This window comes from Lepisosteus platostomus, chromosome 9, assembly GCF_059453375.1.
Source record: "Lepisosteus platostomus isolate fLepPlt1 chromosome 9, fLepPlt1.hap1, whole genome shotgun sequence".
In the NCBI taxonomy this organism is placed as follows: domain Eukaryota; kingdom Metazoa; phylum Chordata; class Actinopteri; order Semionotiformes; family Lepisosteidae; genus Lepisosteus; species Lepisosteus platostomus.
Window position 1 is genome coordinate 32,503,005 of NC_142619.1, and position 19,413 is coordinate 32,522,417.

Consider the following 19,413-nt stretch of genomic DNA (forward strand, 5'->3'; position numbering starts at 1 on the left):
CTGAAGCAACTGAGTAAAAGCATCATACCCAAGCATACAACAGTGCTGTCCACATTTCAGACTTGAACTTCGTGGCCATGGGTGCAGAACCTTCTTTAATATTCCATGTTGCTAAGATATTCTAATTATACTAGAATTATGATAAAACAATAATATTTGTTTCCAGTTTGTTTCCAAACAATGTAATTATTTTACTATTTTGTAATGTTATAGTAAAATTTAGCAAGGAATTAAAAGGAATACAAATTTAAAAATACATATTTTACTCAATACATGACATACCTGAGTAATCACTTGTGCATTTAGTAAAATCCATGATTTCACATTCTTATTTTAAAATATAGAATTGCTATAATATAAATGCAACACATAATCAATTTATGCCTGAGAAACCTCAGACTGAACGTACTGTGAGGCAGTGGGAGAGGCCTTAATAAGAGAGCCATGCAGAATGAGGCCCAGCTGCTCTGTCTAATTAGCACTCAGTGGGAGGGAAATTCCACGTGAGGGAGAGGAGCTGCTGGGATAGGCTCTGCATGCAATCACCCTTTCCTTTGGACTCATTAAAAGGCTTATAAAAACAGTAGAGAGGAGAGATAATAATGTATTGGGCTGGCTTATAGGCCTGAGAAAACAGCTTCAGTTGTACTTAAGGGCCTTACAGGTTCTGGTCAGGTGTGCTGTGTGGCAGTTCATTTAGCAGGCACTGCCAAGGATCAGGGTTTCCTGGCTGAACCAGGGCTAACTGGAGGTGTTGTGTGTGTGATGAGAGAATGCAAACTGGCTGTGTCAGTGATGCAAGTATCACTTGGAGAGAAGTATCCCTGGACACACCAGATCAGCCCAGAACGACAGTGATCAAAAGTCAGTGGTTGTTTGTGAATATTTGGTGCTTGCTGAAGTTGTAAGATTTGAAGTCTCATTTGAAGTAATCATTTTAGCGAACATTATGGTAAGGTGACAGAGTTGTATTAAAGTCAATAGTGGCAATTGGAGATTAAGAAAAAGGTGATGCGGAGTTAATAGGGTCAAATACGTCTAGTTCCTGGATGATTAATGATGAGTTAATGCAAGGATCTAGTATGTGTGATTAGCATGTGCAGTGCTTACTGAATAATTAAGAGAATTAAAACTCAATGATAATCTAGTGACATGTGAACTAGCAACCTAGGAAGAAGTGACTGTGCAGTCTTTCCTGAGAGGAACACTGTGAAAGACCTGGAATCTCAGGAGGACCTGAAAGATTGACGGTCCACTTAATATACAAAAACTAAGGTGACACACTTAAGTTTACTGCCGGAAACTGGGTAAAGAAGTGCTGGTGTAAGAAATGTCATTTTTATGCATCAGTAAGTCAGACATTTGCCTCGTGCCCAACCACAACTGTGAATAAATTTAGCAAGAACCTTTATGTTCAAAGTTCATGTTCTTACTCTGCTGATATTTTAAAAAAAAAGTCAAAATCTTTAGTGCAATTAGCAAGCCATCTGCTTTTATTATTACATGAATTTCATAGTTCTTATGACTGAACACTTTTTACATATCAATTAAAAAAGCGTTGCAGACGGTTTGCATCATTATAACACTAAAAGGAGGTTTTAGTATTACTAAGATAAAAAAAAATGCTGAACCAATTGCTGATTAAGCACAGCTTAAGTAAAACAGTTTATCACATTGTATAAATTATAAAACCTAAATCAGAATAGGAGGCAATTTCATATGGTTTGATAGCTCTAGCACAAGATCTGTGGTATCCACCAAGCCACAGGAGTCACTGCTGCATGGCAAACTGAGGAGAAACTCATCGACAGCCTCTTAAATCAGGCTTGAAGTAGCAGAATCTACACTGTGGGACTTAATCTATGCTCTAAATTAGTTATTTTTGAAGTTTTCTTTATCCCAGCAAAGGTTTTCAACATGCAACTTTGCATCCTATATAAACTAATTTAATATATTACTTATATATGACTATTTTAATTGATAGATTTATATAAACACAAATATTGCAGACAAAAATGTCTAGGTGCCTGTGACTGGGATTCTCCAAAAGACTCAGCTGAGAAAGCACAATCAGGGTAGGCTTGGAATTAGTCACTAAGAGCTCCTTTGGTGACAAACTTAATTAAAGCAGCAAGTCCTGTGATTTGTTGTAATAGCCTTGCAGTGACATCATTGAAAGATGAGCTGCTCCCCTTATTCACTAAAATCTGAAAGAAGCATTGTGGAACAAATCCAAGCAAAACAATTTTAGCATGCAAGTGTCAACACACCTTAAATCTGCAAATATCAACCTCCTTTCATAGAGCCATGGTAATTACCACACTCTCCAAAGTAGCACCTAAAGTATTAAATTAATTTTGTTTCTGCATAGTGCCAGTCATATCCAGATGAGCTTGAGAGAAGAGTGAAAAAGAAAATATTACAAGCATAAACATTCTCTAGGAAATGGTGTACACCATGCAGACAACAACAGATGGTGCCACTACCAATGTTGTGAGACAGCTTTTGCAGGACTGACATCAAACAAGGAGGGATATTTTTTATAAGAATATGTTGCAGAAAAATGGTAGTAAAATATTTTGATCTGTTGCATTTTCCTCATTTTTAAAATATTATGATCTTTACATTTACCTTGCATTTTCTTTGACATATTTGTGGGGTTAGCTATTACTGCAAGATTGTCTAAACAAACCCATAAATTTAAGCCAATATACAGTATCTGAAAGTCAAATACAGACATGAAAAAAATATGCATATTTCTTATATATGTGCTACTATAAATACATGAATGAAATGGAATAAAGTGAAAACTAAATGATTTAGAACAAAATAAGAATCACATGACAATACAATAAGGCACCCTGGTGATTGTTGGGAGCATGCTGGAGCCCTTGAGAACAACTATGTCCCTGAAATTTACATCTTTAAAAGGCATATAAAGATTAATCCATGACTAATAACTCATTCTTTTACATTTTTTTTCAACATGAAAATCTTGAAGTTAAGAGATGATGCATGTATCTTTAGGTTTTGAACGTGGTGGGTTTGTTGAAAAACTGTAGACTGATGAAGTAGTTGTTGAGGAGTCTGATATACTTGAGGGGCTTGTGGACACATATGTATAAGGGTTTCTGTATGTGCTTGGTGCCGGTGTTGGTTTTGGCTGAGGAGTAGGCACTGCAGTTGACTGTGTTGCATAGTGTACAGGTGAGTTTACATATTGGTTTCTGTATGAGCTTGGTGCCGGTCTTGGTTTTGGTTGAGGAGTAGGCACTGCAGTTGAGTTTGGATAGGAATACATTGTATATAGTGGGTCAGATTGCACAATGTCCTCACTGTATTCTACAAGATATTCTGGATAGATCTGGTGCTTTTCAAACACCACAAAAATGGAGGGATCAGAGATGTTATCTACACAGCTGTCATAGAAAATTGTGTCTCCACCATCTTTTGAGGGAGGACGAAGATAACTAGAGCTTCCTTTTGCATACTGGCCAACTAGAACCCGGGAAACAAACATGGTTTTGGTTGCAGAAGAGCCAGTGTAGCTGTGAGAATACTTGGCATCCCTCGCAAAGTAGCTCCCTGAAACGAAAATTGTAAAGGAAAAAAAAAAAGCATTTTTAGTATGAGTACTGAGAGATTTGTATAACAAATTGTAGTACAAATACAGTAAATAATAGGATTTTGTCAGATAAACATAAAACCTCAACTTCTTTTAAAATCTCTCTTTAATTGTGAGTTTTATACAGATTTTACTTTGGTATTATGGACATTTGTATGGACAATACGTTTGCCTATTTTACTCTTCTTTCTAGGCCAGCACAGTGACAAACTACTTATTTCTATTATGCATCATATACAACTTTTATTCATCAAGACATATACAGTACATGTATGTATATCTTTACACTTGATAAAAAAAACACTTGAGAATATGTGTTTGGAACAAAAAAATGCAGAGATATTTAATGTTTTCTACACAAAATGATCTAATATTAAAAAATTGAAGGAAATCTCTTAACATTTAGACTTAAGGTTGAGAAGTGTGAGGAAAAGTCAAAGTCTGCACCACAAGGATAACATAGCTGAAAGTGATTAACACCAGTTAAAATATAAGAAGTGAGTCTACCTTTTCCATAGGCTGTTCCATGTGTTCCACAGATTCTCCAGTCAAAATTCTGTCGGCAAATAGCATCAACATATGCTGTATCTGTACCGTGGAAAAGCAGTTTCTCATTGACGTTCTGCCTGGCATTATTTTTTTTCATTTGTTCTTTTTGCCTGGAACAAAAAAAATAATAATTAAGAAAATCAAACTATTTGCTAGATAAACAATGACATTTATTTAATCTAAATCTTGTTTTATGAAAATAGTTCTGTTCTAATTTACAGCCCTAACAGCTTTCCCAAGAAAGTTGTTGTATAAGGTGGCATTTCAGGTCAACACATTTAAATTCTAGTAACATTACTACTTCACCACTACTTTGTGTAATGGTATGTATGAATAAGCAAATATTAAAACACAATGATATATATATATACTGTGCTGAACTGATGTCTCACTAGTTTGTGCTACCCAATCCATATATTTTGTTTTCTCCAGGAACTAAAGTTACACAAAACCAATAGGAAGTAGACTTACTGCAGCATGTTACTCACTTTTTAATATAATTTAATATTTATATCTCAAGACAGATTGACAGAATAGTAAGCTTCCAATTAAAATGTTATTATATTAAAAAATAATTATTCAAATAGCTTGTGTTTTTGCATGGTTCATATAAGTACCTTGAGCCTTAAATACAGTTCTTTTTAACCATGGGTAAAATGTACATTATCTTACTATTCAAGACATAAATTTAAGGCTCGGTGTTATGTTCAAGTGTTCTTGGAGAAAATGTAATTTCCAGTTGTGAAAGAGAAGGTGTTGGATAATATAAGTGATCAGTGAGTACTACAATGCAAATCATGCTCATTTTGAAAAATTCAGACTGACTTGACTTTTGTCTCTAAACTTTGTCTCTAACTTACCTAAAACAAATTACACACCCAGTATCTAATTGTGGATTTCTATTAGATGAAAGCAAAAATCTCTAGCAAAGAAAATAAGACCATTAAAAACTGGAGATGTTAATGTGGATGGCTGACTAGAGTTCTGTGCAAAGGGTCTAGTCAGCCGTGTGTATTCAGCTGCATTTTATTACTCACTTATTGGACACAATACAAACTTTAAGTAATGAAATGTACCATTGAAAGACTTCCCATAAGGATTTGTTCTGGATTCTTTCAAGTCTGGAAATGGTGAATCCAATCATTGTCTTTTTAAAAAGGTTTTCTATCTTCTGGTACTCAGCTGTAGATTTCTGCAGGAGGATTTTCTGGAAAAAACAACATAAGATGTTGACTTGGAGAAGAAAATATGGGAACTAAATACTGCCTGTGTATTATATTAGATGCACTTCATGTTATGGAATTCTTTGCAATCTAACCCTTTAGGTTCCTGAGAGGCAGAAAAAGGTGAGGAACAACTAAAAATAAAAGACTTTTGTTTATCGGTTTATTTTGTAAAGCAAGGTAACTTATTTTCATATTTTAAGCAATTACTTAAAGTGAATATTCAGTCTACAAATTCAATAAATACAAAGTTAATACAAATGTTCTTAAACTACTTTTTACCTGTTAGCTAAACTTAAACTGTATTGTATAAATTGCATGATTTATTTATTAACCCATTAGTCACACTAGTGCTTCCTTTGAATGTTTTAACATGTTAGATATTGATTAAAACAATGAGAAACCTTATAAAAACCTGCTAATTGAAAGATAACATGATCAAAGTCAATGTTATTCAACTGTAAAACTCTAGATACATTCATAAACAAAGGCCCTATGTATTCTATTCTACAAAGGCATTTTGCTTAACAGTTACAAAGGCCATCAGTCTCATTATGTTAATTTTACTTTTATCAGAAGCTGGCAATTCATTAAAAATGGGGAAAGTTCTGACTGATGGAATGATAGCTCAAATGAGTGAAAAAACATGCAATGATGAAAATATTGAGTGTCCCTCAACAGCCAGAACATAAACACAATAGAGATGTAAAATTATACAGTGCCTTGTATCCGGTTTCAAGCAATGATGATTTATCCCAGTAAGAAGGGACAGCTTTGAAATCATGAGAAATGCCTTTGTTAGGTCCTTTTTTTCTGTAAAGTATAAAACAGAAAACAGTTATAAGGAAATTAATGTTTAATTACACAAAACACTCTTATAAGTAGGTCTAGATATATAATTATACAGATGATGGATTTGTAAAGCTGAAAAAATATTATCAATTTTATAAAACCAGTAAGGAAGAATTGTGTTTATTAAATGTAATGCTGAACACTCAAATTTGAGAAAAGAGTTCATATTGTTGTGTCCATGAAAGAGTATCAGTGAGTGGGTACTACTGTGCAAAGGTTAGTGTTCCAGCACTTTGGACCTTCTCTTTGTTAAACAGGTAACTACCAAGTATTTCAGCACTGAAGAAGTCAACTTTAAATTTAAGTGACTGTGACTGTGTTCTTATAGTTGAAGGAATATTTCTTTACTTTAAGGGCAAAATGAAAACTCACTCCCCTCTTTGTTATATTGTGATGCATTATTTGGTAAAGGAACATACCTTACTATTTTAGTGATTCTAATTGCAACCATGAAGAAACCATTGATACAGTTTGTACAGTATAGTACTTTTTTTTGTAAGAAACTCTGCTTTCATTCAAAATACTCCCCTGGGTTGTCAATGCTTTCTGCAATAATGTCATTTGTTTCAAAAGTAATGCTGGTTTAAGTGCTTCCTTAGAAAGTCTTCAGTTACACTCTGCAGGTGTTTTAAATCATAAATAACAATGTGGCTAGGTGATACATGTATAGTGCCACGTAAGTATCGACTTGTGAAATTTGATTCAGAATGTTGTCTCTCATATTAAGTTGCTTCTATTTGTGATGGAGATGGACTTCAGAGGACCTGTGGATCACAAGCTGAGAACTGCCGTCTTAAATCAAGTTTTGTGAGTGAACTCAAATGTAATCAATTAGATTCAACATCAGACCATTCAAGCACTTTTAGCTTAGCTTTTGCTACTAAATAAATTTTGATTACATTATCTTGTTGAGACAATTAAAAAATGTGGGAAATTGAATTAAAAAGTTCTTTACACAGTAACCCAGTACTACATAATGTGAGAGGGCAGCAGGTTAACACATGATGGGGGTTCTCATTTGAACCATATTCCCTAGGAAGCTGTAGTAAATGACCTGCTGACCTCCATCACCTATCTAGTTGCAGGAAGACTATTAGTTAGTTGGGTGACAATAAAAAACCAGGCAGTGGAGACATCAGAGCCTATTTTATGTGGTGCATTGGCTGGAGAGAGGGAAAAAAGCAAGTGGCCAGCCTATGCTGTCTAGCAAAAAAGCAGAGCCTCTTTTATGTTTTAGAAATTGTTTATGGTTTTACGTAGGATTTTCTGGATTTTTTAATTATTAAGAAGTTTAGCTGCCCAGTTGTTTAAAGAGAAGAATTACAGGCGTTTAATTAGAGCTAAAAAATGTATCTCTTACATAAAAGAGCACTGTTTTTATCTTGTGGCTGTGTATCCCATAACACCAAGATCTGCCTATTAAAATACACCTGCTATCACAACACTCCACTACATTTGCATACTACATCTAAAAGAACCCTGTTCAAATTGTGTTTTGGGGCAATATAGAAGTTAACATGTTAATTAGTACCTTACATTCTTTTTTGGTGTAATCAATAAACTGTAGATCAAGTTTGTGTTTAGTGGGCATTCTTGTCAAATTTAAATATTGAAAACTAAAAGCAAATAAAACATTAAATGAAGGCCCAGTAGTTTCACCATTCCTCCTTACCTTGTTCTGATAAGCTGTGCATCTGATGGCGACACAAACACTGGGCGCCTTCGAACCAGCCTTTTAGTTCCATATCGTTTATTTGTCTGAATCATGTCTGCAGAATAAGAATGATGATAATGAAAATATAACTTTATGTAAATATATAAATATAACTGAGAGGATAGTAGTCCCTATATCACGTTACAGAAGGGAATCTAGAGTGTTTGTATACAGGTAAATACAGTATACACATAAATACTGGTCTGAGTAGGGAGCTCTACAAGATCAAAGGAACAATCAGAATAATTAATTAATTCCATGTTGAAAAGACAGAAATGATGAACAATGTTTCTGCTGTGGGAGCTTCATCAGGTGTTTGGGAATATGAGGGAGAGCAGGCAATGCAAAGGGAAATGCAAATGCGGGGTGAACAAAAGAAAGAGAATGTGAGAAAGGGTACAGGAGACAAGAAAAGAGATGGAATATGAAATCTGCAAATAAATGGAGTGATTAAAAAAAAGTCTATCACTGAAATCTGGGGGAAGCTGAGGGGTGGTATCGGTATATTTTTATTGTTTTTAGTCAGATGCAAAAACTATTGCATTCCAGTATTAGATATTCACCATGACAGCAGTGCTATTTTTTTCGTTACCTTGAAAGCTGAGTTCATATGTCTGTCTGCCTGCTGTAAACTCAACAACTCCATTTTTATCCTCCAAGTACTTTTTCTCTAGGTCTTCACTTGTGATGGATGAGGCACCATGAATTCCATCCTGTCAATTTATACCAAAATATATACCTGTATTTTCAGGAAACTGACTTGCTAGCAGCCATACTTCTGTTAATGTTTAATGTATGTTTAACATTGTGAAAAAAACTAAACAATTTAACATACAATACCAGTTCACAAAATATAAAATACATAATTAAGGAACAACCAACATTTTTAACTAGTTACATGTTTTCATAAATGCTTTTTAGAACCAATTTTTGTTTATTTCTGTTGCAGCCATTTAGTTTTTATCTGCTTCCTAATCTTCATTCTGAATAGCTATTTTTTTTATTTTCCTGCTCATCTCTCACTGAAATCCCATAATGCTCAGCCAAGGGATGATAAGACCAGAAGTTTAGAATAACTAAATATGAATATCATATTGGATATATGATCAATTTTATTTTATTTCACCTTAGGTCAAATTATATTTTAGATTCCTTCTTTCTTTTTCCTGGAATAAGCTTACATGTATAGAACAGCGCTTATAATTCTGGGCAATCTGCATTGTTATAAACCTACTGATGATGCGTATTGAATCCAGTTTCTGCTCTCATCCTCCCAGTACCAGGCCCATTCTGTGGTAAGGACAAAGCTGGGCTGAGTGACAGATGAAACTGTGGAAAGACGCCTCACTTTAGCTGATCCTTTCGTCATTGTGTCAAAACACACACGGTCCAATCCTGAACTGAAATTGTAGCAAAGAAATACACAGCATACTCAATACATGGTTGAAAATAAATGTACATTTACATCCATTATGTTATGGAAATCTGGACACCCGAACCTGAAAATATTTTTTTTCAATAAAATTGTTACCATATACTGTATATAACAACCTGTTATTCTCAAACCACATACGTTTTATGAAAGTCAAAACAGAGAAAAACATGTATATTGGAGTAATTTGTGTCAGTGACAGAAAATAATGTGTTAAAGTACTGTATAAATGTTTTTGTAACATATAAATGCTTTTTCTTAATTTTTTAAAAATAAATTCAAAGCTTTGTGTTGTACAGCAAAATCTGACATTTGGATGTAATCACCAAGTTCATTACAAGTCTGTTAACAGATAAGTGACATACGGTGTGAGAGAGAAATGTATTTTTTTCACATACTGTAATCTAGGACTATATTTTTGAAAGCTACGGGGAAGAGTTTGGCTCTACAGCTAAAACATCTCAAATGTTTCCTGTACTGTAAGTCAGATAGAATATTTATAAACTGTATTACCAACACATAAAACAAAATACTGTATCTTGAACATAAAGATTTGATCATTTGATCTATGATTATTCCAAATAATATTTTTTATTTATACAATACCTGCATTTTTAGCATACCTGTATACTTTGAGAGGATCACAGAAATCCCTTTCAATTCCTTCATTGTCAGAAAGATGGGACCAGCCCACACCATCCCAAACTTCCCACTTATAGGGCATATTGAAATGGACTCTGTTACACTTGTCTACAAAGATTAAATAGAAAATGAGTAATTGTGCTTAATGTTCTACTGTAGCTTCTGCTATGAGAAGAAAATAAAATATCTGTTAATAAATGTAGTGTTTTCCTAATAAGATTTGTTAGAAATATCAGGAACACTTTTCCAGTTCAAACAACACTGTACTCAAGTAACCTAAACCTAACATTAATTACACTATAAATAATAAAAGTCAATAAGAATGGCCACTACTGGGAAAGAAATAAAGTATTCATAATTGGAAATGATTTATTTTCAATGCAGGAAACTATTACTGAAACAAAATAACAACAGAATCATTTAGAAAAGCCGATACTCCTATATAAGCTTTAATCTTTAACCTGTTATTATATTTACAACCCAACCACAATATGTCTGGGCAGGGGCAACACTGACCTGTTGTGACACCATACCTGTACACCTGAAACCTGATTCCTCAGTAACAACTGGTGCTCTGTTTGACTGGTGTTGTGTCTATTTCTGATTTATAGAAGTGCAATACGTGGAAGTGGAATGGGCAATTTATTAATTATTCACAACTGTGCAATAGTTGCAATAGTTACCTACTCTGTGCAATATGCTTGGGAGTGTGCAAAATCTATATTGTGTATTACATCTTCCTTGTGTTCTGTACATTCATACTTTGTGTGTGTGTGTGCTTTTTCTGCTTTGTTTGTAATTATTCCATTTTTTTTATTTGTTTATTTTATTACTACATTTGTACTGTACTGTGTTGATTGTGCCGGGCTGCTGTAACACTTGAATTTCTTGCATGGGATTAACAAAGTACCTACCTACCTTTAATAGACAGATGTAGAACAAAATCATCAACAATAACCTGTGCAAGAAAATTTAAATTCCTGTAACATCTAATGAGGTATAATTAAATCTGCATGTAGTTTTTCCTTAACTCACAATTGCTAGGGATACGTAGACCTCAGTTACCCTCAGCTTGCAGATATTATATGCATGAATTCTGGGCAACCAAGTTCACAGGTCATACCAAAATACAAGGATAGGCAAAACCCACAGAGATTAAAAAGACATTTCAAAACAGATTAGGTCAATGTTCAAGAATGGCAAACATATGGAAGATTATATTTAATGTAGATAATTGAATAGTATTTATGTCGACATATTGTTTATTCACTTTCACTACATTACAAAACATATGTTGCTCTGTCATGTGTCTGGACTAAATACATTCCAGCGTTTAAAGGAATGTCCTACATTGATAAAAGAATAAAACAAGTGAATCTATAGTATGTCTTGAGTGCGTATGAGTGGATAAGGCTCAAATATTGTAAATCCTCAAAGGCACTGACAAAGTCAACTCAAAGGACTTCAGAATCTTCAATGAAATGTGAAGCCGTGGACACGAGTGGAAATTATTGGGATGTGTACTTTAAATTGGTAGCAGGAGGTATTAACAGATGGCAATGTTTTATTCAAAGTGTTGCTAGAGTCCAGAACAAGCCCATGTTGTTGAAACTGACAGCTTCCTCCTTTCAAGAAGCAGGTGCAAGGGATTGCTTAGCAGCTTCTACCAACCATCTTGTCATTTCTAATCTAATGTACAATCCTTTCAATTCAGTCAAAAAAAAAGAAAGAGAGTCTATGGCCTGAGGAATGTATTCTGTGGAGAAGACTATACAAAGGACACCTAATTATTGCAGGATGGAGTATCAATGTGAAAGTGTATCAATGACAAGGGTCTAGGAATCTCATATATATTCTAATGTAATGCATTCATTTTTAGAAAGAAAAGTGAAAAAGATCGATATACATATGTTCTGGAAGGAAGCTTACCTCCATGCTTGCAGTCTTTCCAGACATAGTACATACAGATCTCTGTTTTATCTGTGAAAAAAAATAATTAATTGAAATGAAAATTCCTTTACCTACAAATCAATCTTACTACTGTAGGTGGATAAGTTGGTATGGATAGACATAAGCATTGGCAAACTACAGCATAATTAAATGCATTTTTAATTAGAGCACTGAGATATTCAAACTATTTTACATTTTTCTTTAAGCACATGTTTTATAACATTAAACTAAAATTAAAATTTACAATATATGGTGAATTACTTCAAAGAAGCATTTCCCCCTTTCATTCTTTTCTTCCAATCTGTGATACTCAAATCAGTACTTCAATACAGGTAATCTAGGGTTTCCTGAGCATCCTAGGATATGTTAAACCCTGCATATAGATTTAATCACAGTACACAAGGTATAGGTTAATTAAGAAATCATAATAATATTCAATTTAAATACTGAACTAAAAGCCACTTTATACATTTTAATTTTGTATACAGTGAAAGAACCATAATTTAAACACTACAGTATGTATACCACAGAATGACTAAATACAGAAACTAACGTAACATCAATGCAACTATGCAAGTACTGTATATCTCTCATTCAAGACTATTAGAGAACTGTTTCAGGAATAAAAAAAGGTAGCCTTCAGAGAATGAGTTATTTTTCACTATGTCAGCGTTAAATACCAGTATTACTCAGGACATGTTTTCTAACAGAATTAAAATATACAGTAGATTCACTCTGGACCTTTTTCAGACATCTTGCTGTTGTTGTCATACTTCATGCTGAGAATGTTTTGGTAGACTGAAAACACGGAGCTGATCAGCTCTTTGGGTAAGCCTCGCTCTTCCAGGGTTTTAAGTGGGTGAGCCACATCAAAATTGTGAAATCTGGTACAATTCAAACATGTTCCTCGGATATACTTCTCGCACACATGAAGTCTTGTGCAGCTTTCCTGTTCAGTACAATTACCATATGGCCCATTTCCTTTATTGTATGAATTGCACACCTGAAAAATAAACATCCGTGTTGTTACTATAATCAAATTATTTATACAGAAGAACCACTCCACAAGGGACTATTTTATGTTTCTCTATTTTTCTAACTCTATTAACGCTCTGTGGCTCCACCATTCACTGGCAAGCTTTAAGAATCAGTAAGACGTAATTAAAATCATGATAATATAACTCAAGGAAGCTCTAATAGGGTGAAAAGATACACAGTACATATTATAATGTGTTATTCTGTCTATACTAATGGGGTGCAGTCTACCAGGAAACCTACATGTGTTTTCATTTTATTAATTTGGGAACAGTCCCTTTGAGAAGGTAATTTTACCTCTTTGTTAAAATCAGAACCAAAAAAATTGGTTCCTCACATCATGTTAACATGTTTCTTCCTTTCTTAAAATCATTGTAATACTTAATCTCAAAATGATATCTTTATCATGGGTGATATAAACCTATGCTATTATGATATTTAGTATGATAAAATACCTAATGGTAATTTCTAATACTAAATACAATTACTTGTCTGGATTACAAAATGATTTAATTTATTTTAGCCACTTTCCAAATATTCATTCCATATAAATCTGTGCCTGCCATTTTCAGAGGCTACATTCCTGAATGGACCAAATGCATTACAGCTTGTGACCCTGTGAAACCGTGCAAATGAAACCAATCTAATTTATATAGCCATTTAGAAAAACATGCATTCTCAATAAAGAACAAAAACTGACAACAGCATAGCAAGAGTATGGATGTGTACACAGAATTAGACTGTAATAATAAAGAGATTTTCTTTTTTTAATGTATGCTTCATCGCTGAATGGAAGGTCTTGTTAAGGTCATGTTCTAACATATATTTGGTCCTTTCAGAAAGTGCAAATATCTATCAGCTCCAGATTACTGGTGCATATTAACATTTATAAATTGTATAAAATTCTCCCCTGAACAAGTATTAGTTTCATTGTAAATCATGCTTATTTTTCTTATGTTTTGTATGGTACCTTTACTGTCAACTTCTTTCTAGAAAATGTAAATTTATATATTTGTAAAACAGTGCTTTGAACCCTGAAATAGGCTTAGCCTCTAGTGATTTTGTTTTTTACATTTCTTCTATGTCATGCTTTCACCAAGTGATTTTACAATACGATGATTTATAAAGCACTACACAATTGTGATCACCTTGACATGACACTGTAAAATAAACAGGTTAAAAAATAAATCATACTGTCAACTCAAGTGATCAGCAGATGTTTTACAAAATATCGCATGTAATAAAAAAGTTTGTCAATTCATTTCCTGTGGTTTGTATTGCGTTCTCCTGATTTAGATCATCATACATATTAAGGAAGCACTGGCTTCTAGGAAGCTTTAATCTATTAATCAAGTAAAAACAAGTGATTTTGTCAGAATTTATTTACAGTATTAGAAGAAAAATACTTTACCGGAGGCAGAAGAGAATTATCATTTTGAAGCAGAAGTTGGCACAGTTCTCTCCTGTCTAGCTCATGCAGGTCATTTTGTTTCAAAACTTTGGCATTTTGTTCAGAGTTCATGTCATGACTGAAACGGCACTTTCTCCTGTAGTCATAACAGTTGAGGTAAGAAAATATATAAAAATATATTTAGAATTGTATTCACCTTTCCATCTACAAAGACATCTATGGAGCCACCAAGAATATTAATATACATTTTTACCATACCAGATCTCTCTGTTCAATAAGATATAATGTAGACATAAAGTAACAGTGGTTTGGATTTAAATACATAATTTTCATATGGAAAGAGGATTAAAAAGACTACTTTTTAAAAAGAATACGGCATCTACAGTACATACATAAAGATGTAATATGCTCACAGAATTCAGTGATATAAAACAGTTAAAGAGGACAGAAATCCAGGTGGATGCTGCACATCGGTGGTGTTTGAGGGGAGTCCCTATTACCTGTAAAGCACTTTAAGTGGATTGTCCAGAAAAGCGCGATATAAGTGTACAGTAAGCAATTATTATTATTATCGCTGGTATTCCCAATGATTTCTGGACAAATCTGACTTGCGTAGGCAACTATCGTACTGTATATGCTTTATTTAGTGTTAACAAAACCACAGGATATGTATACAAGCCTTTGAAAATAAATGACTTATTTCTTCCAGCTGGGCCTACAAAATGTAGGAAAGTTGGCCCTCCAGGAACAGGGCTGGGCTGTCACTGCCTTAAGATGAATACAAAAGAAACAGTTCCAGCAGTAAAACATTACAAATCTTAGCCCTAAAAAGTAATTAAAACATGTTATAGGGGTTAAAGAAAGACCCAGCCCCCCTAAAATGGGTTTCTTTTAGGAAAACTTCTGTTACAACACATTCTTACATCACACCAATATTTTCCTGGGACTTTGGAATGTACTGCCACCTTAAACATGAACAACATCTCTTGGAAGGAAAACACTAATGAAGCCAAATCAACACTCAATGAGAATTGAATGTAATAATATTAAACACATTCAAACTGTTGAATCACACTTGCTCAACATAAAAGGCACTAAACTGTGACTCATAGTGACATTTTCTCTATATTAATTCATAATCAAATTAAGGCTTTATTAAATCAAAACTTTCAGACTTACCCACCAATCCTAAATTTGAAACTCAGTGTTGTAATAGTGTTTATGTTTACTTTCTTCACCCAGTGACAACATAACATCAAATACCAGGTTTGTAGTATACCACAGGCAATTGGATTAATGGTAATTTAATATGAACTGAAATCTTATTAACAATTTAGTTTACATTGCCACTGAAAGGATCTCTCTAATGTGAACCATTGTTGTCTAAAGTACTCACATTAAAGAAAAAAGCACGAATGAATCTGTATGAAAAGGGTATGACACCTGTCAGTGTATTTCAACAGCAATAAAACTCAGCGAGTACTTGCCAGCAATTCTCAATCTAAACCTAATCAGAACACTTTTCTACGCTTATACTAGAAGGAAAAAAGTAATGAAGCGATGTCTATGATAGCAATAAAGCATTATCTTGCTCACATCTTGCTCTTGCTGTATACAATAATAAGACAAAGAATAATGGTAGAAAAATGTATATTGTTATGTGAATTTACTTAAATATAATCCAGGCATATATAACATATATGCCTAGCTAATAATACATAGCTAAATGTCATAAACCTAAAAGCCAAAAATGATGCTTAGAGAAATTTCAGGTGCTTAAATGCCAACTCTGTGTATGATATCTGAGTTAATATCAACACACAGTAGGAAAGAAGGCTGCAACACAATTAGAGGCCTTATAAAGGCTGTATGGAAAAGCAGGTGTGATTACCTGTTTAATAAGGGGGATAACAGTAGCCTTCAATGTTAGAAAACAAATACGAAGAAATCTTACCTTCCCTTGTTATATTTGCAGTCTCCATATAGAAAAAATTTGCACAGATGTAAATTGTTGCAGTCCTGATCACATATCCTGGCTCGGCAGAGCCTGACTTTTGTTTTAGCGATGATTTTCCTTTTTCCATCTGAAGTTACAATTAAAAAATTTGGATTATTTTCCAGTGTTTTTTGCAAGACCGTATCTGAAGATGAAAACCCAGACCCGATATTGAAAACCAGCTCGTTGTAATCCATAGCCCCATTATTGGAGCAAAGGATTTTTGTTATTGTAGAAGCAGCCATTTCACGCTGTCAAAAAGTAGAGTAAAAGAGCAGAAGGATATTCTGCCTTCTCGTTGATACACTTCGTTCCCTAATCAGTATGTTAATTCTGTCCACGGGGTTAACCTTAGCAAATATGGTAGGTCTACACTGTAAACAAGACGTTCTGCTCATGAAACGAAACCGAAACTTAACGACTTTGCGGAAATGCTAGAGGCAGCAAAGCAGATTCAGTGCAGGCACTGTCACATGAGCATACTGTACTTATTTGTATTTTTAACTGCATAAATTGCATCAAAACGTTCAAACATTTTTATGACACATTTTCTTTGGGCAGGAACGACTGGAATCAGGACTAAAAAAAATCGTTTTGAAACGTTTTACCCTTTTCTTTCAATTTGTAATAAAATGAAAATTTGTTTCGTATTGACTTTGTCATTAATTTAGAGTAATAATTTTAAAATAATTCCATAAATGTACCTACATTGGGGGAAGGGGGGGGGGGAGTTCAGTGACAGTTAATATTTTTTAACTTAAATTTGTACAGTATAAGGAGTACAAAACTCCTCTTATTAATAATGTACCACGTTAAAAGGTTTGCAGGTTTTTTAAGCTTTGAACACTACAGTCTACAAATTTAGACTACAAATTACACTCTGATTTTATTTGATTTTTATTTGTATTTCATTAAGAATTGTTTTCACTCACATTCCTTAAACACGTTCAACTGACAGGTAATTGCAGCTGAGCGATATATTTGTGTTTTTCACAATCAGAATGTCCACCTTGTCTGTCTCTGCAGGAGAGGAAAACTGATTTTAGAAAAAGAATGGAAGAAAAGATGCCTACAGAGAGAGTCTGTTTCATAGTCCCCCGGAGTGTTTGAAGCTTTCCTAGTTGCTCCTTACTTTCTGGATGTCAGAACTATGGTCTTCATTCATTAGGACTTGAAGCTTCATGTTGTCTGACTCACCAGAGAAAAGGCTAGCTGATGTGAACTTTGCAGTTAAATGAAGGAGTCTATTTCTATTTTTACCTTCCTCGCCTCCGTACAAGCTGCCGTTATTATTTTTTAACATTCTGGGGGATTTTTTCTTTTCTACTGAAGTACTTAACACACTAATAAATCACATGACATACCAGGCCCAGAGCATACACAACAGGGCCAATATCAGTGAGTGTGCAGGAGATGTGACTCCCTCATGCCAAGTCTTTATGGGTGGACCCTTTCGCAAAACAAACGGGTCAGATCTCTTGAACTCACTTCCCCCAGAAAGATGATCAATTTCCGCCTCCTCCTCCTCTAGTTAAATTCAATAGTTCAGCCAAATCCCAACTAGTGTGACATGGAGACAAAATGTTTGAAAGTTTATTTGGCATAACTGACCTGGCTGAGGAAAGAGCAGCCTGCCTGTGAGAAGGAGGCTGACAGGGTTGCTTCCTCTTCATGTGGAGGGTTGAAGATGGGGTGTATGAAAGAAATGCAAAGAGGTTGTTCAGCAGGCAAGATACAGTAGAGATATAGTATATACAGTGGTGTGAAAAAGTGTTTGCCCCCTTCCTGATTTCTTATTTTTTTGCGTGTTTGTCACACTGAAATGTTTCAGATCATCAAACAAATTGAAATATTAGACAAAGATAACACAAGTAAACACAAAATGCAGTTTTTAAATGAAGGTTTTTATTATTAAGGGAAAAAAAATCCATACCTACATGGCCCTGTGTGAAAAAGTGATTGCCCCCTAAACCTAATAACTGGTTGGGCCACCCTTAGCAGCAACAACTGCAATCAAGCGTTTGCGATAACTGGCAATGAGTCTTTTACAGGGCTGTGGAGGAATTTTGGCCCACTCATCTTTGCAGAATTGTTGTAATTCAGCCACATTGGAGGGTTTTCAAGCCTTAACCGCTTTTTTAAGGTCATGCCACAACATCTCAATCGGATTCAGGTCAGGACTTTGACTAGGCCACTCCAAAGTCTTCATTTTGTTTTTCTTAAGCCATTCAGAGGTGGACTTGCTGGTGTGTTTTGGATCATTGTCCTGATGCAGATCCCAAGTGCACTTCAGCTTGAGGTCACGAACAGATGGCCGGACATTCTCCCTCAAGATTTTTTGGTAGACAGCAGAATTCATGGTTCCATTTACCACAGCAAGTCTTCCAGGTCCTGAAGCAGCAAAACAGCCCCAGACCGTCACACTACCACCACCATATTTTACTGTTGGTATGATGTTCCTTTTCTGAAATGCTGTGTTACTTTTACGCCAGATGTAATGGGACACACACCTTCCAAAAATTTCAACTTTTGTCTCGTCAGTCCACAGAGTATTTTCCCAAAAGTCTTGGGGATCATCAAGATGTTTTCTGGCAAAACTGAGACGAGCCTTTATGTTCTTTTTGCTCAGCAGTGGTTTTGGTCTTGGAACTCTGCCATGCACGCCATTTTTGCCCAGTCTCTTTCTTAAGGTGGAGTCATGAACACTGACCTTAACTGAGGCAAGTGAAGCCTGCAGTTCTTTGGATGTTGTTGTAGGGTTTTTTGTGACCTCTTGGATGAGTCTTCGCTGCGCTCTTGGGGTAATTTTGGTCAGCTGGCCACTCCTGGGAAGGTTCACCACTGTTCCATGTTTTCGCCATTTGTGGATAATGGCTCTCACTGTGGTTCGCTGGAGTCCCCAAGCTTTAGAAATGGCTTTATAACCTTTTCCAGACTGATAAATCCCAATTACTCTGTTTCTCATTTGTTCCTGAATTTCTTTG

At 34.8% G+C, this 19,413-nt stretch overlaps 1 protein-coding gene across 1 annotated transcript; it reads right to left on the minus strand.

The window, feature by feature from the left end:
• Positions 1-1,465: 1,465 nt before the first annotated feature.
• LOC148654801 (protein mono-ADP-ribosyltransferase PARP12) lies at positions 1,466-16,841 on the minus strand. Its single transcript, XM_088644764.1, has 12 exons — positions 16,388-16,841; positions 14,434-14,569; positions 12,729-12,990; positions 11,967-12,017; positions 10,019-10,145; positions 9,198-9,363; positions 8,556-8,676; positions 7,922-8,018; positions 6,120-6,210; positions 5,251-5,381; positions 4,133-4,284; positions 1,466-3,585 (listed from the first exon to the last, which is right to left on the minus strand). Exons 1-12 carry the CDS (start codon positions 16,672-16,674, stop codon positions 3,002-3,004), a joined length of 2,205 nt encoding a protein of 734 aa, XP_088500890.1. The 5' UTR covers positions 16,675-16,841; the 3' UTR covers positions 1,466-3,001.
• Positions 16,842-19,413: the final 2,572 nt, after the last annotated feature.

Excerpts from the sequence above, each read along its gene's own strand:
- LOC148654801 (XM_088644764.1), bottom strand. The coding sequence starts at position 16,674 with ATGGCTGCTTCTACAATAACAAAAATCCTTTGCTCCAATAATGGGGCT. Across the intron at positions 14,570-16,387 it reads TGCAAATATAACAAGGGAAG|GAGAAAGTGCCGTTTCAGTC; the intron begins GTAAGATTTCTT and ends TTATGACTACAG. Across the intron at positions 8,019-8,555 it reads ATATGAACTCAGCTTTCAAG|ACATGATTCAGACAAATAAA; the intron begins GTAACGAAAAAA and ends CTTATTCTGCAG.